This window comes from Patiria miniata, unplaced genomic scaffold, assembly GCF_015706575.1.
Source record: "Patiria miniata isolate m_02_andy unplaced genomic scaffold, ASM1570657v1 HiC_scaffold_7, whole genome shotgun sequence".
In the NCBI taxonomy this organism is placed as follows: domain Eukaryota; kingdom Metazoa; phylum Echinodermata; class Asteroidea; order Valvatida; family Asterinidae; genus Patiria; species Patiria miniata.
Window position 1 is genome coordinate 16655895 of NW_024037074.1, and position 26547 is coordinate 16682441.

Below are 26547 nucleotides of genomic sequence, written 5' to 3' on the forward strand. Positions count from 1 at the left end.
TTAGAATGAATAAAATTCGCATCTTGAATTAGAAAGCTATTAATAAGTGGTGATACACAATGCATCGTGGTTTTGCAGATTCCTCCAACACCCCCACTGGTAAACTAACAGCTTTTGATACTAATTTGCATGCTTTTTCTCCGCCCTCTGCCCTTTCTCTCCTTCCACATGGCCGCTACAGAGCGTCACGTATCGCCGGTCGGCGGGTACGATTACCACACCTCCTCCCAAAGGCAACACCAAATGGATCGCCCCGCTTACATGTACCCTACAAACACGACGTCATCAGGTACACGATCCTAGACTGGCACAAAGAGATTAGGGTTTGAGCGCTGCCTCAACATGTCGGCTCAGATATAGAGTCAGAAAACTGCCAGTGTGACATTGGTCGAATGACCCCTGTTGTAGGGTCAAGTAGGCACTGCATTTCACAAAGTGGAAAGAGTGAAGAAGTAATGCAATCTGATTGTTTGGAAGGGACAATCCTCAAGGCAAATAGCAATCAATTTATAGTCAGAAGTTTTGAAGACAACGTTGGCCTGCTGAGGTTAGGTCTCCAGTACTTTCAGCCCATTCAGTGTATACTTAGAGTGACTTGTTTATTATATCCGAATACTCTATGTTTTGGGGATTTTCCTTTTAATTTAGCCCAAGTCCTTATGACCATGCAGAAGGCATTCTTCAGAATTAAAAAAAAATTGGTTAGCACTTTGCATAACTTTTTGCCCAAAATCATAATATCCTCTCTAAAGGAGATCCATGGTTTCCTGTGCATGATATAAATCACATAAGTTCATTAGTGCTTGGGTTTGTGAAATGACATCATGTGCCATAGATCTCCCAAGATACGCTAGTCTTGATCCAAAACTGGATTTGGATTTTATTCCCCCAATACAGCCGGTCCCTGACAAGTGCGGTAAAAACGGCCGCAGCCAAAAGGGGTTGCTATCAATGAGATGAGTCAAATCCAGTCTTAGTAACATAGACAGCGCTACCCAGGAAATCCTGAGCATACCTCGTACGTGCTGTGTTCAAGCTAATGTGCGCACGTGGGGCATGCTCGGAATTTCTGAGGTTCGCTTGCCAAAGTTTAAGACTATATTCGATTCATCCTAGTAATAGTGACCCTCTTCTTAGGAGAATAAAACCAAGTCCAGTCTGCGATCAAGACTAAGGATACGCTTGTTCTGTAGCATCACTCAAAATATTTTTGCAGTGTGGTTCTTCTAATTCTATTAATATTTATTATTAACACTTCCTTGGGTTCTCTTGGTGGTAACTCGCTCTTCACTTCTAGTGCAATTGTTTTCAAACCTTTCCTCAGGTTACCATAGCGATACTAACACAACCAGTTCCCATGACGACGGGTCAAGCACGCAGGGCTCAACGTCTCGGGGCGGGAACCCCTTGACGAGTTTTAGTGTGCCCGGCCCACCTCCTAACTACCAGCCTGCAAAAGGTGATGGATTTATTAACCTTTGACCTTTGACCTGCTCTAGTAGGCTTGATACTATCAGCCAAACCATTTTTCCCACGCTACAGTCTCAGATTTTTCTCATTCGGCAATTTAAGATTTCTAGCTTTCAAATACCTCATTAAATATTAAGGCACTCTTATATAAAGGTGTGGTTGTGTGCTCATATATCAGGCATATTATTCACGTTCACAGCTTTGCTCATTTGCAGAAAGTTATTATTACATGTAGTAATTAATAATTTTCAAAATGGAATTTATTTAAGGTCGGTAGCACCGTATAGATAATGGTAATGAGGGTTATTCAATAATAAAAAAATCTATAGCGTATATTGCTTAAATGATTTTGGAACAAAAATTTGGTGCAGGTCAATTATTTTTTAAAATTTATTTCATCATTTTGTAGGTACATTAGATCATGAAGTAACTCTGTCATCTTGCAGTGCCATGCAGTGATTAAAAAAAACCCCATCATTTCAACACTGGGTTTTTTTTTGTTTCCCACCTTGTATGTTACAGTCAAGATCCAGGCGCCGGCTTACAGCCCACTGAAGCGTAACCAGCAGGCGGGCGTGGCCAGAGTTAGACACCAGCCTTTACCCGTGGTGACCCCTAGGGCCCCCGATGTGACCTACCGAGGGGTAGGGGACGGCACCAGCCCTGGGGTGAGTGGATAAGAGGGTCTGGGGAAAAACAAGGGTCTTAAAGACGTGTAGCATCATTTGCTCTTCATGCATTTTGTTTCTTTCAAACAATAACAAATGTTCCAAACCTAACTTGTTGAAGTTCATCCCAGTGGCTATTACACTTCACGAGAAAACAGTGACAAAGCAAGCATGGATTGACTTGTGTTGACTTGTGATGACTTGGGATGAACTTTTGATGACTTGTGATGATTTGGGATTGACTTGTGATGACTTGGGATTAACTTGTGATTGACTTGGGATTGACTTGTGATGACTTAAGATTGACTTGGGATTAACTTGTGATTGACTTGTGATTGACTTGGGATTAACTTGTGATTGACTTGTGATGACTTGTGATTGACTTAAGATTGACTTGTGATTGACTTGCATGGACTTTTAATGACTTTAGATGATATAATTACAACTCTGACGTCAACTGCAACTTTTCTTTCGTTTTTCAGGCAGCCAATCGTTCCTTCAGCACGGAGGATCTCAACACTGAGATGCTGAACCTGGAAGGTCTGATGAAAGACTTGAATGCTATCACCGCCTCAGAACTACAAAGCTAGAAATTGATCTCCCCACACCCCCCTTCCACCTCCCCGCCCCCTTTTTACACCTCCACACCCGAACCCTATGTAAATACACATGCATCTTGTTGTAACTTTTTGTGGAACTAATGCAATGATTCTGGTTTTTGTGAAGCGACCAATGTATCTCCGTTTTTATACGAGATATAAATGGGGGATCGAGGTTTGACATAGTGAAAATGCTTGTAAGATAAGGGGTCGGCGTCAGAAGTAACTTTTCAATGGGGTGTTTAAATTGAGTTGATATTTTGTTAAGGGTGTGTTTTTTTGGGGTGCATTAGTGACCACAACGCACCTGTAGCTTTTGTACACGATTACAGAAATTTGCAAGTGGGAAAGGCGACAAAAAAAAATGTGTAAACAGCAATATGAGATAATTGCCGAAAGTACTGATTGAAAGGGAAAAGGCTAGGACACTGCACTTTTTGATGTTTTTTGTAAGTAAATATATGTCTTATTTGGAATTTTTTTACACAAACACAAAATATTTCACAGAAAAAAAAAATTAAATTTTAGTTAGGAAGCAATTTTTTTAATGCTTGTCAGCAAAATGATGAATTTTCAATGTAGCTTTATTATCGACCGTAATAATTAACCCACGTCAGTGGAATCACATGCACTTTGTATCTGGCCACAATTTTTGTAAAATGAAATAGTCTAAATTACTTATACTGCAAATACTGTCCGTCAGGGTTTACTTACAAATTGTAGATGTAGAAGAGCGGAGACGACAGTCCAACTAAGTAGAATTCTTGCTAGATTGCCCCGGTTTATGGTGCTGTTTTTCTTAAAGACTTTACCAGTGGTGTATTTATTTTTGTGTGTTGATCGTTACGATGACGTAACAGACAGGTTTTTGTAAAGAAAAACATTTTTCTAATGTATTTTAGGTTTGGGAATACAATGATGTATTTTCAAATCGGTGTTCTTTGAAGTACATAAACTGCTGCCCCTTAAATTTGACTTTTTAGCAGAACCAGTTTTCAGTCGCCAATTGACCACTGTTCATTCTATACAGCGCCCTCTTGTGACAATAACGGGATGGAAATAGATGTTTTGGCTTTTAAAAAAATGCATGCACACGTGTAGTACTCGCCAAACGTTACCAAGGCTTTCTGTTAAATAAATTCGACACCTAAATTATTTTAGGTTTTTGAGGAGGGGCGATATTCGATGGAAATTGAAAAAAAAAAAAAAAAAGATGGCAGAGACACTTCTCTTATTTTTTTTTAAAAATGAAAAACGTCTCTACGTATGTAATGAAGAGACATTTACATGCTATACACATGCATGTAGGATGTAAACGATTTTGTTGGCCAAACTTTTCACTCTGAGGCAGTTAGGTTTAAAGCTACAAAAGTGAAATTCTGAATTGGTTTTACCAACTTGTTTCGTTGCAGCTCTTGTGAATATTGTGTACCGTGTACTTGGTGAGCGCATATGCACACACGGTATAGTATCAATGAGGCACTTCAGTTTCGAATTCAAATGCTTTCTCCGAATTGATTTCTCCTCAACTGAAACACGACAGCCCTAATATACTTGCCAATTTTGTTCTTTTCTTTCCCTTTTTACATTAATTAGTTTTCATACGCTACGTTTTTTTTTACAGGAGTTTTTAAAGAAAGGAAATAAGAGTGACATAAAATATTTACATATACTGTTCAGAATTTAAAATAAGTAGACATCTTTGGTGAAGTTTGAAAGTGAATATCAGTGTCCTTTTTTGTATTGATCTTTGTCCTTTTGACAAAACTGTAAAGGCATAGGGGCAATATTAAGGAACCATTATTCTTCACTTTGTGACACAGAAGTACTTATGTTTTGAATATTAGTTCGTGTACAAATGCCTTTCAGCAGTCTGTTACTAATGTAAAAACTGTCGTTGTTCTTTATATAGCCAATTATGAATATTAGTACTTAATCCCAAACGTTGAAAGCAACCCTTTCAAAAGTTTTTTTTCTGACGTTTTCACTGCAGCATTTGATATATTTTTTTATACTCTAAATTATTGCTTTGTTTTTCCCTAAACGTGTAATGGTGCGTAAGTTATGGTTAAATATTGTACTACCGGTGGCAGTGTGATTAACTTATTCAATCTTATCAAGTTTTATCAAGTTTTAAAAATAATAATATAGGCCTACCTATAGGTGCAGTGTAAGTTGCAAATTATGAAAGAAAAGTACTTTACTGGTTATAATTATTTTCTAATTTTGTTATACAGTTTTAATGCATTTTATTTTTAATCTTTGAGAAATATTCAGTCAAATTTGTTGTTCTGGCAGTATTGTGACTTTGTATCATATCACCGATTGAAAAGAAAAAAACCAACTACTTGAGATACTATCCAATGCAAATTAATGTCAATTTAAGTCTGGATCAGGTACTAAAATGTCTTGAGGAGAAAGAATATCCAGTCATTTTGATTGTCCACGTAATTCTGTCGTTGCTTACTTGCCAGACCAGAAGAGATTGCTTATGTTGTTGCTATGCAAGTAGTAGATGTTTTTGTAATTTATAAAAACAACTCGTTTTATTTTCGTTGTTAATGGTTTTATTTTTGACACAGGATATAAGAGGGTTTGAACTTTGACCTCTGATTTGCCTGAAATTCACGATATACATGTAGATTGTTTTGAAGTGTAAGGTTTATGTATGTCCAAGTTTATCCCGAGTATGGCCTAAGGATGACCTCAAGTTTATGAATTTTGATGGGAGGAGATAAATAAAAAAAAAATGGCATTCAGAAAGAATCTTAATTGTGAATATTTGTCCAATAGCTTCGCACGACGTCTGCAGAATTGGAACCCCTTCAAGAAAAACACCAAAACCTAAACAAAAGCAATCAATATCTAGTAAAGGTCACAACTACCACCGCCTATGTCAAAGGTTAAAGTTCAATGCCTGTTATTCATTTGTGTCAAGAAGTTGTAGTTGTAGTAAACTAATGCGTTTTATATGTACATTTCATTCTAAGGAACTGGATTTTTTTAAAGCTTGTAAATACTATTTGCGTATTTAAATAAGTGCAAAGTTTACGCTGCACCCTAACAGTCATTTTAAACGGGCATCTTGAATTTCATCTTTTAGAAGACATGTAGAATCGTCCATTGCTCTTTGACTCTTGTTTTCACACGGAATCTTTTGATTTGCCTCCTCCATTCTGTCTCTATAGCCCCGCCCCCTGTCCCAGCAGTATTGTTGACGGTAGTATAGGATTAGTTTAATGACACAATTTAACAATACAAATGATTTCGTTCAGGCTGTTTAGATGCACTGACCAATACAAATTGAGAATCGAGAAACAAAATAAGTGTAGTAGAAGTAAGAAATGTATTAATGCAAAAGGTTGATGAATGCACCATACCAAATTGGCCTTATATCGTAACAATTTCGATGGAAATTCCAAATTACATTTTTGGAGATGGATATCCATTTTCTATAGACCCTGTATTTTGCTTGATTTTATGACTGAGCTTTAAGATATGATATCGTTTTTATAGTACTAAAATGCATGTACACAGAATCATGCCAGACAATGTAATCGTAAAGAGAATGACTAAAATTAGGTACATAAATACAACAGTTTGACAGGAGTCGCTTAATGTGGGACAGGTATTCCTTAAATTAACATTTGCTAAGAAATTGGTTTGATTTCATTTGTTAATCAAGGATTTCAAATGTGATAATTGTTTTGGTCGGGGTCAGAGTCCAGTAGTGAACGTGCCACTGTCTTTCCCACAGAGCCGTCGTTACGAAGAAAATATTCGACGTGAGAGCAATTTTTGCAATATCCCATAAGTCGAGTAACTTTGTAAAGAATGAGTATTGTTTTTTACGGAAATTCCTCAGCGAAAGAGTTAGTCTGAGAGAACTTGTATCGGTGAAAAAAACGATTGGTTCCTTTAAGGTTGTATTGCTCATTCTCAAGTTCCGCTGTTAAATTGTAAGTGCCGAGAATTTTTGAGTAGAGAGTGTACGTTTCAAATGAAAAAGACGACAGGCCAAACATCTGTGCGTAATGGCGATGTTGAAACGGATGGCGTTGGGTCATGCATTATATCGTTGCATTATTGGTAAACTCCACACACATAATTTCCGTACTTTTATGGATGCTGCAAGAACATTTCGACTTGATCATGGACAATAATCCTTAAGAAGCGCACAGGACGCTTTGACGAAATGTTCCTTTCTTCAGTACAGCTTATTTAATTGTACTATTTCTTCTGTATATAGATTAAATGGGGTACTATAGGGCTAATCGTATTTCCTTTTCAACTGAATCACACTTGATACATGTACATAAGGTAACACTGTTGTATTGATGGGAGTAATACGGCTTGTTCTGTATGTTGGGCTTGAGTCAGGTTTCAATCTGTAGTAACACGTGGCATAATTTTGACAATAAAAACAAGCTCTTTTGTAAAAAAAAAAAAAAAATGATGTCGATCTGTTTGACGTTCTTCTCTTGCGTCTGTATTGGGAGGATTTAGGGAGTCCCTGCTTAAATATTCTTTTGGCCGTCTTCTATGGCCGAAAGTATCCCCTTCAATCTGAGTTGGAATTAAAATTAGAAAGCCCATCAACCGACCGTTTTTGCCCTCAAATTACTTCTGCGTTATTAGCTAGCTGAAACCAGCTGTTTCTTTTATGGACAGATTTATTTATTACGAACAAAATGCATATAAATGAAGAAAACGGAAAGTTGTTTCTCAAAACTCTCTTTAAAAGTCAACTGGGTTTATTTATACTCCATCCACTATGAGGCGGAGGTTGCTTTACAGACCCTTCGAACTATACATAATTTCCACTAATATGGGCTCCATCTATTTTCGGTTAATTTCTCTTCGTTAAATTTGGTGATTATAAAATTAACCCATCCTAAATTAAATGCACATCATGCGTGCTGCGCGGCTGTATCGAAAAATCTCCATTGAACGAAACCAAAAAGTTTCCACAGGGGTGATCTTTATGCTGAGTAAAATGTGTTAAAATCCAATCCAAACGAATTTGAAAATGTGCGTGAGATAAAAGTGAAAGTTTAAACATTCAGGGCTGATATATTTCCAAAAAAGTGGGTTCCTTTGTTTGTTTCGGGTTTACCCCGGGTTTACCCCGCCCTTTTGGGGGTTGATATATTGGCCTTCCCTATTAAAGAATGGAGCCTTCCGGCCTTGACTAGCACGTAGCTAGCCAGCTGTGGCATTTTCTAGACATCGGCACTGCTGGAAATTTCGCTCTCCGAGGTGCAACTTGCTCCTTCCCTGACCTCAGCAAAATGGCGATAATACCATGTTCTTCTGGTTTGATGCTGTGTTTGTCAACACTACTGCTGATCCTGGCGTCGTGTGAAGGGCGTAAGTTCTTAAATCATGTAAATGTGTATTATGAATAAATCAATAAGACGTTTTTCTCTAGTTTGCGTTCGTGAACTGAAGTTTCCAATTTGGTGCAGAGAGCAAATTGTAATTACAAGTCCAAGTCATGACTACTTTCGAAATTGCTTATTTTATTGGCTTTACAGCGTACTAATGAAACTTTGGTTGTTGTTTACAAACTTTATAAGAGTCCTGAACATTTTCTTTTTATTTTCTTTTAAATATTTGGAAATGTTTCAGGTTATATTATTAAGGAAAAGTGGTCACGTCCAAACGTAAAGGTAAAAAGGACTGTTGGTTTGGACCACGGACCATGGTTGTTGTAGTGCGGGTATGGGGTATGGTACCCCCAACAGGTGTGCAGTATGGTATATGCATGGAGCTAGGAAGTCTCCATGGTATATGGTATGTGGGGGGTTTAAAAGGGAGTGTTTCATAAGTCCTTGGACTTCTTACATTTACAACTTCCTTATAACTTCTCTGCTTTTCATTTATCTTTGTTACTTATCTTTGTCATTTACTTTTATGTTTTGTTTATCTATTAAGTTATGTACTGTATATGTTTTCATTATGAAGTTATGAAATAAAACTAGATTGATTGATTGAATGATTCTTGTACACTACGGGGTTCAAGTGGGTGGTTAAGGTCGCAGGGCTTTCCAAACCCCATAAATAACCAAGTCCTGTTTATTATGGAGTGAGGTTTTGATAGTACTTTTTTTTCCCGCTAAGGGTGCTTTTTATTTATCATTTCTTGCCTACTCTCAGATATCACTCTTAATCAAACTTTCTTTTTGTTAAAAAAAAAAAGCTGGCTTCCTGCAAGAATCAGCAACTCAAAGGGGGGGGGGGGGGGTGTACGTACGTTCTGTTTAACCGCAGAGCTAGTAACCGCAAATAACATTACAATACTGCTGAGGCAGCACTTTTATTATAGAACTGAAATAATCTTTCAACTTTCCACCCCAGTGAAACCTTATAGTAAGAACCATTCTAAAACAAGCCCCCATTCATCAATTTATTACTTCTTGAGGTGACTTTAAGCACCTGGAGGGGTGTAATAAAATAGCAGGCCTAAACCCTTTATCTCTAGACTGGGACCGTTATTCCTAGTAATTGAGTTACTGACAGTCACTGATATAGGCCCACATGTTTTGTAAAAGGCGTAGGTGTATAAAGAATGTCATACACATGTGTTGTCTAACCTGAGTATTTTAAAAAGGGTAAAACTCTGTTGTTACAATTTTGATTGAAAATAATTTTGGGTCTCTGAATCAAAATTCTGAATGGTTCTCAAAAAAGAGCCCCTCAAATTATTTCGTTTCTAAAAAATAGTTTAAGGGTTGCATTGGATGGGGTGGGATTGAAGTGTGAGTGCAGATTATGAAGAGTAACATGTTTAAAAAAAAAATGCAACAAATTTTTTTGACATATCTTGATTTATTGCATCAGGCGTTTGATCTCTGTGTAAGTGATTAACTCCTCAGTTACCCTCCCTAAAAAAAATCAGCTGTCCTCCCCTTTGAAATTAGCTCCATGGTTGTGCCTAAGGGTTCACATGAAGTAACACAGTGTCTGCAGTGTAGAGCATTGGTTTTCATGGTTAGTCGACCTTGTTTGCATGCCTTGATATCGTTTGAGGCAAGTTTAAAGCTTGTCAGAACTGCCTGTAACAAAGTCAAAGAAGCAAGGCAAGGCAAAGCAGAGTATTGAACTGAATTGGGCGTCAAGGACAGTTGTCTTGATGGTCCATTAACCTTCTCAACTAGGCCTTCAGGTAAATTATGAGGATTTTCGAATGCTTGGTTTGGCACCTTGCACTTCACTGGGGAAAACATTAAACATTTCTTGGAAAAAAATTTAGTGCTGAAAAAAAAAATACCCAAGTAATAATAAATGCACCCAAACAGCGTTAGGCCTATAACTTGCTAGTACTGGTTCAACACATACAGCAATAACGCTACTTTCATTTCAGCAATGTATCTGTACCATTTCAAATTCCTTTTTTGTAAATTGTACTCTGATACTGTTGGCACTCCTTTCCCTACAAGCTTTAGAAATAAAGCGGATATGGAGGAAATTCTTTCTGTAACATGGTGTCATATTCCTGAATTTTCCAGAAATGTCATCACATTTGATATTCAGACTTTCCCAGAAAGAGTTGATGTTTTCATCTGTACAAGAAATTCCGAAACACCTGGTTTTGCAATAAACAACACTTATTGGCAGTTCAGATCAAGATTCAATCAAGACTCAAGCTTGAGTTTGGAGGACTTTTTGCTGATCTAAAAGTGTCATGATAAATGTAATTTATAAGCAGCAACAGATATATTTCCCAACTTTATGGGAGGGAACCACCTGCCGTTCCGAAACATGACCCAGGGTACAATATATCTTGGCACTTGGTTTGGTTCCTTTTTATAGCTCCATGGTTTCGAGCTAGAGCTCCATGGTTTCGTTCAGCTCTAGTTGTCTGCATGCATGCCAGGAGTCAGACCACATCTCATCTATCTCATGCTGTCATACCCCACTGACTTAAGGTCATCATATCTCATAGGCTAAGCTGGTTATAACTTGTAAGGTCTGGGCTACAGGTGTCGATTATCAGGTGTAGAACTGGCTGGTCATGGCTTTATACAGTTGTTGACTCCAGTTCTTGAAGCGGTCTTTACCTTTCAGTCCTGGATTGTCATTTGGAGCTTGATAAAACCATAGATAAATTTGGTGGTTTTTTTTCTCTATGAAAGAACCACTTCTATTAAAATCAACCAAAATAAAATCATCTCCACTGAGACATATTGCTGGTTTGTGGTTTATAAAACTACAAGTATGTCTTGTGTGCATAACAAATCTGTCAGAAAGTACATGTATGTGTCTTAATGTACTTGTGTTCTTGGCATTAGTGATTCAGCCTAGTAATAATTTTTAGCCAAGAGGGAAATGTGTGAGTAGATACAAAATCTGCCTCTCACCATATTTTTCCCCTTCTCCAATTATCCTTTAACTTTGCTGTTCTTTTGTTCTTCAACAATAGGCTACAATTTCTTTTGTCCTGCTTCTTTTGTTTTTCTTTTAAGGGTTTCTGAAACCCTAATGAAAAGAATCTTGGTTGGGGTTACTTTTGCATCCTTAGTTTAGGCTTGGCACAAATTAAATATCTGCTTGAAATGTCATAAACATATTTCAAACTTGCAAAGTATTTTTTTTCATGATCAAACAAGGGTTGGATTGTTCATTCAAGTTCTCTTTCAAAAGTGAATAAATTTTGATTGTGCGAACAAAAATATTTTGTTTATGGCACGGATCAGAAAGCAGCAGGGAGGGGGGGAACCATAAGTAAAACGTCAACATCTATCTTTTCTGTGTTCAATAAGGTGCGTATAATCAATCTTTCTGCAGGACCTGAGCCGCCAGAATTCACCAGTTTCTTCACATCCCCAACCAGTATCCGAGTGGAGTGGGGCGACCCGACCCTTGACCCAGGGGCCACCGTCAAGGGTTTCCGCCTGCAGTACAAGCTGGCCGGCGGCAACCTGATTAAATTGAAGGTGGAAGCCAAAGCTGACAACTCTTATGAAATCGAAGGTACAAGTACCCCAAAAGATTCCAGTAAATGTGAACAAGTGACAAATTTGGTTTACTATCAGAAAATTGCACAGAGCTTCCATGGGCGTCGCCAGGTTTTTTTTCTGGAGGGGGCCAAAGCACATTCCCCCCTCCAGAATCCCTGTACTTTTCCAGCATATTCTCGATTTACCATTTTTTAGAGGATGGGCAGGGACATTTGGCCCCCCACCCATTAAATAAACAGCAATATGACTTCGCGCCTCTTTTTCTTTTTTTCTCTCCCTTTTTTTCTAGGGGGCACCCCTCCCTCCTCACAACGTTCATGAGACCTGCCCTGAATTTGCAGGTTCCTCAGAAATTTTGATACAGATCCCTGCTTTATCTCTTGTCCAGGGAGAAAAACGAATGAAAATACTGTGATTGTTGATTATATTTGTGTGTGTTTTTTCTTGTGTTCAGATTTGGCCGAACCATGCGGGAACTATTTAATTCGCATGTCCACGGCTTCTTCCAAGGGCATGAGTCGTTACAGCAGCTTCAGTCAAGTCGACAGTACGGTTTCTTTTGTGATTCTCGTTTTTTGGTTTTGTAAATTGATGGTTGGTTGTTCTGTTTGTTTTTCCTTTTTTTCTCTCCTTTCGTACTTCCTGTGAATTCCTTTTGTTCCTTTATTGCGTTTTTTTTGTTTGTTCACTTATTCTTTCATTAATCTTATCCACTTTTATCATCTGTTTCCCCATCATTTAAAAACTGGTTTGCTTTTCCGTCATTGATCATTAATTTTCTTGTGAAAAGTGATTGTCAATTAGTTAGGCTATATGTGGGCTATATGTGTCTATTTTAAACCCAAAGCAGTTATTAAAGTCATAGCCCACAGAGCTGCGAGTATATTTCAAAAACTGAGGTATTTTTTTAAGAACTCTTAATTGAAAAGTAATACTGTTGTTATTTAATCATTTGATCCTCAAACTCTGCGACCAAACAGGAGTGCATTCTGGACCCCAGGACCTTAACGCCATCCCATCCAGCGACTCGGCAAGGGTCACCTGGTCCCCACCAACCAACGGCTTCTGCATCACTGGTTACCAGCTAAAATACGGCCCCAATGAGAACGAGCTGCAGACGATGGACCTGCCTACCGAACTGACTCAGTATTTGCTGTCTGACCTGCAGCCGGGTACCAGCTACCTGGTGACCCTGGCAGCCGTCGCTAGTGGGGAAACCAGTGAAGAGGCGTTTTACCAGTGGTACCAAGGTATGAAGTGTAACACCCTACTCTTCCCACCCCAATCCCCACCCCAATCCCCACCCCAATCCATACCTTAATCCCCACCCCATCCTAATCCCACCCCAATCCCCATCCTAATCCCACCCCAATCCATACCTTAATCCCACACCATCACAATCCCCACACCAATCTTCACCCTAATCCCACCGCAATCCATACCTTAATCCCCACTCCATCCTAATCCCACCCAAATCCCCATCCTAATCCCACCCCAATCCTAAGTTATGCGAATCTGGTCCATGTTTCTATTGTGGTTTCTGAAATTCAGTTGCATTGTAAACTAAAAAAAACCTTTGATTTTTCAACTACTGACCTTGATTATCAATTTCTTTGGGTAATAGGGCCTAATTACTTGATTTATTGATATTGAAAGATTGATTGATTGGTCCGTTGAGTTTTAGTTCTCAGAAGAAGAAAAAAGCAGAAACAGACAATCTGTGAAACTTGAACAAAAAACAAATAATCAACTATGCATTATAAGTCAAATATGGTTTTATACCAAGCAGAATAGTGTGTGGGAGAATAAATTCGAGAAGAATTATTTTATTTTGATGGGCTTTTTATCAGCAAGGTCTGTGTCCAGATAATTTTCAGTTTGCGTCAAACATGGGAAATAACAGTTGGCCCAGAATATACATACCAAATTCCCAGCTTTGTTTGGTGTTACTACATGCAGGGGTAGTTTGGGTTGGGTGTACATTTATTTCATTACCTTTACTGTCTTTGTTGAATGCCTTCTGGGCTTTTTCCGAAACTTCAGTCTAGACAGTCAATTACCAAAACTAGTTCAGTTCGCACCCTTAAGAGAAAGGCTTGATCCGGCCTGCATGGTAACGTGGGGCATATTAGATGATGGGTTGTTTTGACATCTTGCGGTCGAAAGTCAATGGGGAGTCATAACTTTTTTGTAGTTGACTTTTTCTTTGTTGTTGACCTAGGCAGGTGTGAGACCGAAACTGGGTTGCAGTCTCAAGAATTTGGATAGAATGGCTGAATCCAAATTTGTGTGGCTGTGAAGTTTTGACAGGAATCACACTTGACAGAAATGCTTTTCATTCCTTTTAAAGGGACATTACAACATTTGCAAACATCAAAAAATAAAACTACCAAATCATTTTGAAATACCTTGCTGGACTGTTAGTGAATGACAGTGTAAAGCATCCTGTAAAATCATGGCACCTGGTATACTGTCATTTTCAAGAAAAGTGGTATTTTTGTATCAATTTCCAACGCTGATCGGCCGATCAGCGTTGGATAAAACTGGCTTTTTTTCAAATACTGGCCCCCATTGGCCATCGCACTTGTTTGCAATCGATTACACACCTATGAACGGGTACAAGCCAGCTAGACTGGTTCCCTGACCTTACAATTCCCCAATATATGTAAACTGCTCTGTTTCTTGTTAAATGGAGTCAGGGAACCAGACTACAGGAAAATGATTGTGTTTCTTGGTTTTTATAGCATTTTCGAACTCAAAACCTCAAAAAAGTCACTGTAACTATATTTCCTATATATTTCCAACCCCCCAATTCCATCCATTTCTGAAAATTACAGCAAAAGCAAATGATGTATATTCCCTTTAAGCATACAGAACTTTTGTGGATAGAATTATTTTCTGGAAAATGGCTGTCAAGCATGGGCAAGAAACAAAACTGTACACGTTCTTGTTAAATTGTAATAGTTTAACCCATAAAATATTGCTCACATAAGCAGATTTTGCTGAAACACTCGACCGACTACTGAATCGGTCTTTTTTACAAGTATGTTTAAATAGTATATCACAACAAAACCTTAGTCATTGAATTAGGTACAAAGTAAGGCATGCGGCTAATCCAGTGGTCAAGTTTGCAGGTCTGTATAAACTTCTTTTCTCCACCGTTTTTTAGCACTTTGCAAACACTTGTTCAAAGTATTAATGGATGAAGCTTTATATATGGTCCCATTTTTATTGTGAACCCCCACCCAACAAAAACAAGCTTAAAGCCAGCCTTTTCTGTTTAATTTGTAGCCCTAACTCATCACAATTATCCAAATCCAACACCATGTTTTGCAGTAGTTTGATGAATGCACCTCAGCTACTATTAGTGTACTTATAGCTCAGTTGCTAATTGGTTCACTCAACAGTTGGATTTTGCAGGATTCTTCTCAGGAAAATTCTGCGGGAGGTTTTTTTTAAATGTGTGTTTTATTTACTACACTCTTATTGCTTGTTCACCCATCTATACAAGCCGGAGCCCCGACTGCCCCAGCTAACCTGAAAGCCAACCCATCCTCCCCCGAGACCGCCATTGTGATGTGGAGTCCTACCTCCTCTAGTGTCACACGCTATGACTACCTGTACGGACCGTCAAGCTACCCGGACGGTAAGCTGACTACCGGGTCCGTGGAGCCAAGCACCATGCTGGTTGAACTGACCGGTTTGGTTCCGGATGAAGAGTACGTCTTCAAGGTCAAGTCGGTCAGTAGTGTCGGTCAGAGTGAAACCACATCAACAACATGGACACAACCTGCTCCGGACCCTGTAGGTATGTCGTCATAACACCTTTAATTAAGCTGTGTTTTTGTTCTCTTTACCCCACAAGAAAAAGTGTCCACAAAGTCACTTTTAAGGCTTCAATGTTTGGTTTTTCTTCTTATACCTGTGCTATTAGGGCAGTGTCCGAATCAGGAATTTTCTGGCTATGATTGGGCTTTACCATTGCTAAGATACAGTAGTAACCATAGCCAATGCCCTAGACAAATCTGGTATGGACATATCCTATTCACAATAACCCTTTCTTGCATTCTTATATCAAACAGTCAATCCCTACTCTCATTGAGAACATAACTAATGTTCTTTTGCTGAAAAAGTTATAATAATCAAATAGTTGCATGTAATGTTACAAAGACCAATTGTCTAAGAGAATCTAGCTTAGTTCTGTTTGATCCTCAGTTCTTCCTAGCAAGCCGCTTCCTGCCGCACCAGCTCAGGTCAATGTGGAGGTCACGTCGGCCGAAACGGCCAGAGTCTTCTGGACCAGGCCCGAAGGTGAGGCGGAAGTGACAGGCTACATCGTGGGCTTTGGCCTGACTAGCACGGCCAGCGGGGAACTGACGCTGTTTAGCGTGGGGCCCGACGATACGGAGGAAGAATTGGACGGTTTGAAGACGGGCTCGGAGTACGTGGTCACCGTACAGGCATATAATGACGTCGGAGATGGAGAGGTGAAATCCACTGAGTGGCTCCAACAGGCACCGCCAGAACCACTGAGTAAGTGGTCTTTAGTGTCAGTGATGTATTCATAGTTTTTACAGAGTATGGCTGCTTGAAATGACAAAAATTACACGAAAGAGTGACACAAAAAGTAGGCTGGCCAAGGCATTGTTTACAGAATGCATGTGCACGCAAAAATGCAGCGCCTGGGCTTAGCTTGTCAAAGGACTTGCAGGATACTAAACAGCATTTTCAAAAGCTGGCACATGTACGCCGAGAACCAGTGTTGTATAGTTCATCACAAGTCCTCACAGTCAATTACAAGTCCTCCAGTCCCAAGTCAAGTCACTAGCTATTGAAATGAACTATGACAGAGGAAGAAATGAACTATTAAAAGGGAATTTCTTTGTTATTAGTGATCCCCTGTTATCTGTGACTGGGCTTGTGATATACTTCAAGGGCGGATCCAGGGGGGGGGGGGGGGCCAAAGGGGTCCATGGCCCCCCCCCCCAAAAAACGAAACCAATTTTTTTTTTTGTTAATGTGACATCGCAATAAAGGCAGGCAATGAGTACACCACCATCTTTTCCTCAAAAAAAATTGGTTAAAGTGGTCAGAAATTGCCTCAGATCGCACCACAGAGCATCTAGAATCCAATTTTTTGGGGGGACCAAAAATTTTTTGGGCCCCCCCCAAAAAAATTGTGTTCTGGATCCGCCCTTGATTTACTTATGACTGGCTGTGTGATGGACTTGACTGTAACACCACCTATTAAACGTTTATAGAAACAGTTCTTGCAAAAGCTCGATATTGCCTGAGCTAATTTGTTCAAAGTTTTAGAACTTGCCAGTCCTAACACTCTCCGAATTAGTTGTTGCCGACCCAGCAAATGGGTCGGGCAGGCTGGATAAGTGGGCTCGGTGGGAATGGTCACTTAATCGACCGGAACTGTCCAGTTGGTACTCTCTCTGGGTTACTTCCCCAGGCATTCCCTCCCCACCCCAGGGGGTACTGACCTACAGCTCCTCCCCTACCACCCTTGTCGTCCGTGGGTGGTCAACGAGGCCGTAGCGGCCGAGCAGACGGAAGGATTCCGGGTCACCTACGGGCGTGACCGGTCAGCCAGCGATGGAGGCAGCATGGAGGTAGGACCGGAAGAGGAATCTGTGGAGATCCAGGACCTGCAGCCGGACACGTTCTACTACCTGAGGGTCTTCAAGTTCAACAGTGCCGGGCAGAGTGAATCAGTGTCTAGAAGCCTACAGACCATGAGTAAGCTTTTTCCCTGTGTTTTTTTCTTACCCTAAAAGAGCCATGGTTTTTCAGTTCCTCTTACTTTCGGACGGGTCCCCCCCCCCTTCTAATGCCAGAATGCAATGACTGATTGGTTTAAAATTTAGTATCCTGGTAGAGTCATTCACGCTTGGTAAATGTGCAAAATGGCAGCCTATCTGGACACACTGTTTTGTAATTATGGTCATTAAATTTTCAAATCTTCAGTCCATGTCTGTACAGGTCTTTACACACACTACCAAATGTGTGTGTATATAAAGAGAGCATTCTTAAAATTACTTTTTCATTCCAGAAGACTAATTTCTTTCTTTTTTCCCCTTTACTATTTCAGCTCCACCACCAGGTATGTTTTTAATTTTCTTACTGTGAGTGTGTCTCAGTAGTTGTAGTGCATTTTAGTAGTTTAGATTGTCTTGTCGTACGTTTTTCGTGATAGCATCTTGCATTGTGTTTTGCATCTTGCATTTTGAATTTTAACTTCCAGTTGTGACACTTTAAGATACGAATAATGTCCGAGTTTCTGGGATTGCCAGAAGTTAAAATCAGATATTTCTCTTGAAATAATAGGCTGATCCTAGATGCTAAGGTGTTAGGTAGATTTCAAATTTCCCCCCAAATAACTTTTTTATCGTTTTTCCTCAAAGATTTATGAAATGATTGTATGCCTGCTTGGGTCACATACAGAGAAAGTTACATTGTGGAATATGTAATACATTTGATTTTATTTCTCCAATCTTGTTTTCAATTCTCTCGTATGTATTTTGAAAATTAAAAAAAACACTCATTAATGTTTTGCATTTGGCTTAAATTTTCAAAACCCCCTGAAAGTGCCTGTGGCAATGTAGATCTCAAGGCCTGTGGTTTCTGGACGGTAGTGGGCTAAAAAAACACCTGTTGGCCAGTCTTGATAGGAAGAATATATAAGTGACGGTGCCTCATCCGCTCAATATGTATGAACAGTAATTGGCGCTTCATGACGACTCATGAGAGCTTTGTTTAACGGACAACTTGCATGATCACTGAGCACGATTAAGTTATTCTGAATGCGCGCAAACTTGTATCGTTTCGTGTGCGCACTAGGCATACAGGGTAATGTGTTCAAGATTCCCTCCTAACTTTCCCCTTGTGAGGGAGTTCATGTGCGCTAAGTCCAAATTAGTGCCTCACCTGCAGGCTGTATATTTATGCTAAACAAGGGTTGTCGATATTTAAGCATCTCTAGAAACAAAAACTGATCTAGTCTTGCATGCCTGTAAGGAGAGATAGGTTGCCCCGATTAGTGAAAAACATGTACATGTAACTGTCGCTCTTGTGAGAACCAAGAAGTGCCCAATGGTTCCAATGCAGAGGAGCGATGTGCGCAGCAGCAGCGGTGCATCCAACAGTTCGAGTCCAGACCCCGCGGGGAAGGCGACATCTGCCCCCGCATCCTGCAGTACCTCAACTGCCTCCAGCGACTGCAGGATGACTGCATGGAGGAGCAGGGCTATCGCAGCCGGGTGGCCGACGTCCGGACAATGTTCCTGACGGAAGGTTGCAATCGGAACCCTAGGAGAAACCCAGATACCGGTTCCCAGGGGCCGGTGTCCGTGCCAGGTAGCATATACCTGCTGTCGTAATGCTTCAATGTGTGACCCCCGCTAGGCTTCCCCTGCCTGCATCCCCACTATTGAGCTACTGACGTTAAGAGTTGTTTGTAGACAAGCTTTCTTTCAGTGTTTTTTTCAGTATTTCTTTACTCATGTGATGTAGAGGGTTAGTAACTCTACCATGGATTGCAAAACATGTTCGTGTTGTTGTGGGTCCTGCATGTGCTTCTTGATGGTTGATAGAATAGACAGTCTTGCATCCAACAGTACCGTGCATCCTTCTATGTGACTGTACATGTCTTCCCTCTGATCTCTGATAAAGGTTGTGAGTTACTAGGCTCGATAGATCTCTGTTGGTCTAACGTTTTCCCGCTGTGATGAGTTGTAGAAAAATCTCTGTGCTGTCCTAGTTTGGTTTGAATCAGGCATGCATTATTTTTTTTTATTAATTTTATATTTCCTGTGTGTGCCATTAAAAATTGGAGAAGAAAAAACTGTAGAAAGTCTTGTGCAGCTTGGATGTTTTTGGAACTTTTTCCAGTAGCGTGGCTGAAAAAATGCTGCCAAACTTTCCTGCCCCCAGTAGAAGCTTTTACAAAAATGTTGCGCTGGTTAGCCCTCTTTTGCAGCTGTAAAGAGTTTTGTTTCCTGCAATAAGCTCTGCTTTTATCAAGTCTTTACTTATTTTAACTACCATTATAAACCTATGTATACAACACTTAAGTACTTTGAAAAGGTGATAAAAACAGTTATAGCTATGATATATAACTGTCGCAGTCATCTAACGATAGTTGTTTAGTTTTTATGGAGATGTGAGCATCTTCTTTTTGTTGGTGACCAAAAACCTAGCGCCCTTGATCTTAAGTTTTCAAGATACCAGTTTGTTTCAAATATCTTTAGGGGGTTTTGCCGCGACTCCAGCAGAGGACATCCAAAGAGGCAGGTTTTTTCCTCGTTTGAAGTTTGCATGACATTCTCCTTCCCCCCCCCCAAAAAAAAAACCCGGTAGCTCAGTGCCCATACAAAGCAGCCCAAATAAGGGAAAAACTTGTAGCTTAATGTCCGCGCAAAGCCCAAAAAATATGGCAGCTTAACAAGTTCGTGGCAGGATTTAGTTTGACATGACCGGACCCAGGTGCGGGATTTTTTTTCACAAACCTTGATGCCAGATGGGTTCAGGCCATCTGCGGGTAGCACACCCTGATGTTTCCGGCATTGCTCGCTGCGAGCGGGTTGCAGACAGATATTTCCGGCCCCGCTCGTTGCGTGTTTATCCGTCATCAGTTCCGAATACCGCAAAACCTTTGCATGTATACACGTCATCCGATGTGAACTGGTTAGTGTCAAGCAGAAAAATGAAAAAAGGGACAAATTGTAGCTTAATGGCCACGCAAAGCAAAAATGATGCCTGTGGTCATGTGCAGTGGTCATGGCTTGAGGGAAAGCAATGCAAACTTTCTGGAATGTTGGCTGATCTGACTGCTAGTGTATGCCTCAAGTTTCCTGCAAAAAAATGCCTGCGTCCGGTTGCATCCCTGCAATAACCTCAATGGTGATCTTGATGATTAGATTATGATCTCACTGATAAACAAATGATCAATGAAGTAATCAGTAATCATGACGACAGATGTGACAACCATATATCATAAAATTTTCATTATATATCATAAAATCGATCATAAAATTTTAGTAGAAATGAAAGATAATATTGATTGATCACACTTTTTGTATCAACCGTCTAGAGGTGATCCCACCCCCAACCAGCGTAGCAGCTACCGTTCTCTCCCCGACCTCAGCCCGGATCTCTTGGGTCGATCAAACCCTTGGAGACTCTCAACTCGTCACCGACAATCGTTTCTACAACGTTCGTTATCGCTCCCCACTCCAAAGAGAGTAAGTTAAAAAAAAATAAAAAATTTGTTTCTAGATAAAAGTTGTAAAAGAATCCTATAGGATCTTTATAGGTTTTTGGTTCCTATAGGATCTTTCAAGATACCTATTGGCCTGTATTGGCTATCTTATAAGGCATCAGGGTCATTCTATAGAATTTATGTTTCAGAGTGTGACATTTTACCTGTCCCTGTTATCTCTGAACTTGCCTCTGGGTAGCTAGTTTGCTGTTCATAATCACTCTTGGAGAAATCACACATTAAGAAGTGCATCAGAATTATATAATCATAGATGTCAGATGTAACGGGGACAGGAAAAAATGGACCCCAAATTGATACAATGACCCATCTTCAAATCCTTAAGCATCACGTATAGGATCCTATGTGGAAACTGTTCGGAGCTTGTTGGAATTTTCTTGAAGGAATCCTCAAAGACTTTTTTTCATAATTTTATAGTTTGTTTTTTGTTTTTTTTTTCAAATCGCACTCTGTAATTTTTTTTCATAACTTGTAAAATTTACTTCTCTCTCTGGTACTGATGTTTTTTCCCCTCCGTACCTCAGATTTTTAGAGGAACGGACCCGTGACACCAACTACATGGTAGATTTTCTCCTGCCTGGCGTCCAGTTCGAGTTTGCCGTGCAGTTGGTGTTGGACCCCCAGCGAAGGAGTGAAGTGAGCGAAGCAGTGTTTGTGACATCTAGAGACCCAGGTTAGTGGTTATTTTTGACTCCATTTTTTTGACCATTTGGCCCTAACAGTCCTGTATCCTCCAATTTTAATTAGATTTTTCACTCACCCTTGAGTGGCATTGGTGGGTTGTGCGTAAAGCGCTCGCATCACACCACTGTGGCCCTGGTTCGAATCCCGGCCGCGGGCCATACGTGCCATACGTGAGTAGAGTTGTGCGTTGGTTCTCTCCTGTGCCACGAGGGGTTTTTTTTGGGCCCTCCGCTTTTCCTCCCTCTGGAAAAATCAAACACTTCGATCTCAGGCTGTGCTCTGTGGTCATATTTGTCGCGATGTGGCTGGCTGCCATGGGCGCCTTTACAAGCCAGCGGCCCGACCACGTTGTAGCCGCATCCTTTGCAATTCAGCATACCAGCTGCGAGTAAGGATGATTAGCCTCCCAAATTATTATTATTAATTTAGGAATCGTTAGGAATAAAATACCTGTTGTTTTTGAAGCAAAAGGTGCCCAACCAGCGAGATTCACCGTTACTCAAGTGACTGTAGCCGGCCCAACTTCAGCCAAGGCAATCCTGAATTGGCTCCCTCCACCTGAGAGACAGGATGTCACAGGTAAGCTATGAGGGCACAATTTTTTTTTTTTTTTTCTTATTTATTTAATTTTTTTGCAGGATGCGATAAAATCACTAGAGTGTTCAGTTTTTTATAATAGTATATTGACTTGGAGCAGATGCGTGACACAAAATTCCATGATTTGTTCACGAATAATGATCACTTGAGAGTTGTACTTACTTAAAAATTCTGTGACTGAACTGCCTTTTTTATTATTATTTTTTGGACAAATAAAAACTAAATGCAGTAAAGTATCCACATGGACACTGCTACCATAGCAACACTGGAAATAACCCAATTTAAACAATGTACCAAATGTTTTCCCTGCAAAGAGTCAAGTTCGCAAATAAATTGTCAGGACTAAAAAAAGAATTGTTGCATATTTTAAAATCCAATTTGCATGGCAGAATACAGGATAGAATACACAGACTCGGAGGAATTCCGTGACCCGGCCACCGTCTGGGAACGACTGACCGTGGATGGCTCCAAGATGACTGCTGTCCTGGAAGGCCTGAGGACTGACCAAGAATACCATGCCAGGATTACAGCCGTGTTCAGCTCCAATGAGGCTGGACCGACCATGGCATCACCGGCTATGTTCACCACCCCTGTGGTACCCCCGTCGTGTGAGTACGAACTACAGGATGAGGGAGGGGGGGGGGGGGTGCTCGAGATGTATAAATCCCTTTTTAACTTCAAGGAGTCGTTATTATTATTCAATCTTCATTATTCAATTATTACAAGAAATGAAAAATGTCCTGTAATAGTAATACAATACAGTACTGCAAAGGGCAGTTCCACGGTGTCAGACATATGTTTAAGACAATTGAACAGTGTGCTAAATACAATTTAAAATCATAACGTGGATTTTTATTTTGATAAAACAATGATTTAAAAAAGACATTATTCATCCAACTTTTCTGCTGTAGTAGACATCGGCTCAAAACACTAGTGTGTCAGTGGTACTCTGGCAAATAGATTTTGTGTGTGCTCTTATTTATTAATTTTTCATAACAGCTGAATTGTTGAACAGAAATAAACTATATTTCGATAAAATACAGCTAAGAAGCTTCAAAGTGATATACATGTACATGTTTCATTCGTGGCATTTGGATTTTTTTTAAGTTTTGGCATTTCGTGGAATTGCCCAGAAATCGGTTAATTTACTTTTGGACTGTGTTGTTGTCAACACCGATGGGGACACCCCCCCCCCCAAAAAAAAAAACCTGAGGTGATCCAGTGTGTCAGTAAGTCAGTCAGTGATCTGGGTTTAAAAAAGGTTTACAGGAAGAAACTCTTTTTCTGTATTTCTGTCTCTTCAGCCAAATCCTCTAAGCAGTGTGGGGAGTCAGAGGTAGACGCAGTCACTCGGCGGGTCAACTTCCTGTGGGATGAGGTCGCTGACGGCGTACAGCGCCCTCCATTGTATGGCGTGCCGATACCGTACTGCGAAGACGAGTTTGGTGTGGAGGAGTGCCATGGACTCTTGTGAGTAAGACTGTTGTATTTTGATGTGGTTTGTGTGTCCATGGGCAAGACACTTTGTCGCAAGAATCTACTCAAACAGGGACAGAGTTGGTTGTATTGAATCATTTGCATCCTAAATGACAACATCAAGATGTATACTTATCATTTTGAAATTTAGTTATCTACACACTCGGTTTCTGTTTAATATAAATCAAATTACTGTGAGTCTTTATTGTGCTTGTTGATTTTTCACTTTATCTTTTTGTAAGATTTCCTTTTGAATACTTTCATATACATTTTGTTCCTATTTTCTTTAACTCTTACTCTCTTTCTTTCTTAAAACGTCTTTCAACTTGAAATTAGTACACTTTGAAAATGAACATCTCCAGAATTCAAGTAAATTGATCATTAATCAAAGTTAGTTATTAATGTGTTCAATTTGATATTCTGGTATTTCCTTATCTTTAATTTTCGTCAGCTGTTTCTGTGTTCCTGGGAGGAGGCCACCAGCTCTCAGAGAGCCCCACTGCAGTAAGTAAACATCCACTTGAATTTCATTCACTTTTGTTGTTTGAAAGTCAGGGTTTTTTTACGCTAAAGTACTATTTTTCAAGTGTGCATGGACCTACTTGGCTTGTAAAACAAAATACATCTGTAACCCACTAAGAATGGAAAAGAACATTTTTGATAGGAATGGAATATTAATGCATTCGATGTATACTTACATGTCATTTTCTGGGTACTAATGGTAAACTGTTTTTATTGAACCAGTTTAGAAGTCAAACTTCAATTTGAAACTTTCACATTGTAAAAATGTACCAGTGCGACGTCATTACAGTACCTCATACTCTCAAAGGATGGCCTGTTCAATCTTTTTTGTTTCAGCTGCTGATGAACCCCTGTGTCGGCGTGAGTATAACGCAGCCCGCCAGGCATTGGATGAAGCACGTCTGACTGGACAGCCAGCCATGGCTGCTCAGTTGCCCCACTGCCGTAGTGATGGCTACTATCAGCCTAAACAGTGCTCAGGAACCATGTAAGCTTGCCCACTCCCCCCCCCCCCTCCCCCCCCCTCCCCCTGCCTACCACTAGTCCACTCAGTTCAACAACATTTTGGCAAATCCTTCGGCCAATTTCATGGTACTGAAGCGGCAAAGTTGTGCCAACCAGATTCAGTGTAATCAAATTCTGCCTCTGAATTCTTTTGATAGGGCTCTCTCAAATGACGTCAATTCCTACAGATTATCACGTGCATTGGCATTTTGGGCGTCAAATATTCGTGACGCGCATCGGCTGTGCCGTATTTTGAAGAAATTTCTAGCAACACGCACTCGTGTTTAGAATTTTAGTTGAATATACATTTATCATTTTTCTACGAAGATGGCGTCCTATGAGAGAGCTCTATTAAGAGCACCATGATATTGGGCCGTGGCCTTGATATGAACGATGGCCATTCCCCTTTCCGACTTTATTCAGTCAGTGTTGTTTAACCCTTGCAATGTTCATCCATCCAACATGTTACATCCATCCAAAAGGATGACGTTTATTGAAAATTGGCAATTTGTAAAATCTTTATCAAGCTAACGGGAATAAACATGGAATTATAATCTTCATTTTTGTTACATTCTCAGTGTAATCGGTGGCCACTTATTAATGTAATTATTGATTTGGAGTAATCTTGTCTGCTTTTGTTCACCCAAGGTGTTACTGTGTGACTGAGAATGGAGCCCGCACGGGACAGGAGGCTCCGATGTGGGAGGCTAACGGACTACGATGCGGTAAGTCAAATCCTACCCTCGGGAAAATACTTATCCGGGGTGCGTTCATTGTCACTACACCCCTGCTGAGGCCCTGCAAACATGCCCACCCTAAGAAGAGTAAAAATGTCCGATCAAAAATCCATTGTTAAAGTCGTGTTTCTGTAGGACAAGGTGCCTTTTAAATTCTTGCAAAATTAAGTTCATTTCAGTGGAATCTTGAACATTTCTTCAAATTTGTAGGTCCTGATTTCCTGGTTGCGTTGTGAGAGTGACACATTATACAGAGCTAGAATTGTTTCTAATAGTTTTTCTAATCATTTGTCTTTCTTTTCTTTATAAAAAAATATATTTTCCAGTGTAACAAGATGCCGGCTTGACTCCAAAGTCTTCAAGTCGATCTGAGCTGAGATCAGTGTTATTGGAATGAGCTGATGCTACCTAGTTGAGCTGTGCAGCTAGAGGTACTGCTAATGTAGCTATTTCTTCTTCTTTATTCCAGTTTGAAGTGAAAATTAATGCAACCCATTTTTGTGATGCAAAGTGGTAAAAAGAGAAAATTAGCATAAGGTCCTGGAAAACATCTGTACTAAAGACAACTATAATTCTTGGCTACTGTTCTTACAGGGAAAGTTATATACATTTGCATTTTAGCAAATAACCTATTTTTAACCCCCCCCCCCCAAAAACAAAAATAATATAGTATGTATGTACCCTCCCAGATACTTTAGATGCATTTTATGTAGATAATTATGTAGAGTCTTATTATATTACTGATGGTGGTGCTACTTTTGTATTTCGACAAATTATGATTTTCTAACAAGTAAAATATATTTTTAGGTATTTTCAGATATTAATAAAAGCATGATCTTGCCATAACCATTTTGATTTAGGCACGTAGGCTGCTTTTATATTTCTAGTAACATGTTAAGTTTGCATTTCTTACGAGTGTTAAAAAATTTTGATTCAACATCAAACTTGGGAAAAATGTTTTAACCATAACTCTGGCCGGAAACGTCAATAAACCTAAAGGAAGCTTCGGATGCAGTAATGAAGTTTTCATTTTTGGATATA

General features: G+C 39.9%; 2 protein-coding genes across 20 annotated transcripts in view; both read left to right on the plus strand.

The window, feature by feature from the left end:
• The window catches only part of LOC119745933 (neogenin-like), a 54794-nt gene extending 47604 nt beyond the window's left edge, over positions 1-7190 (plus strand). For 17 of the 19 annotated variants that reach the window (XM_038222617.1, XM_038222620.1, XM_038222625.1 and 14 more), the window contains 4 exons: positions 182-289; positions 1325-1459; positions 1993-2138; positions 2621-7190. In XM_038222617.1, coding sequence (XP_038078545.1) covers positions 182-289; positions 1325-1459; positions 1993-2138; positions 2621-2728 — 497 coding nt within the window. In that variant the 3' untranslated portion in view covers positions 2729-7190. The remainder of the gene's footprint in view (positions 1-181; positions 290-1324; positions 1460-1992; positions 2139-2620) is intronic. The other 2 variants (XM_038222623.1, XM_038222629.1) reach the window with 2 other exon arrangements.
• Positions 7191-7955: 765 nt separating this feature from the next.
• On the plus strand, positions 7956-26528 carry LOC119745987 (fibronectin-like). Its single transcript, XM_038222729.1, is given in 20 exon segments — positions 7956-8107; positions 11528-11713; positions 12155-12247; positions 12681-12950; positions 15212-15508; positions 15916-16233; positions 17162-17221; positions 17224-17448; positions 17801-17812; positions 18817-19065; positions 19959-19997; positions 20801-20951; positions 21511-21659; positions 22136-22249; positions 22657-22875; positions 23572-23737; positions 24195-24247; positions 24602-24752; positions 25418-25494; positions 25833-26528. Coding segments are annotated over 20 exon segments (2913 nt in total). The 5' UTR covers positions 7956-8028; the 3' UTR covers positions 25838-26528.
• Positions 26529-26547: the final 19 nt, after the last annotated feature.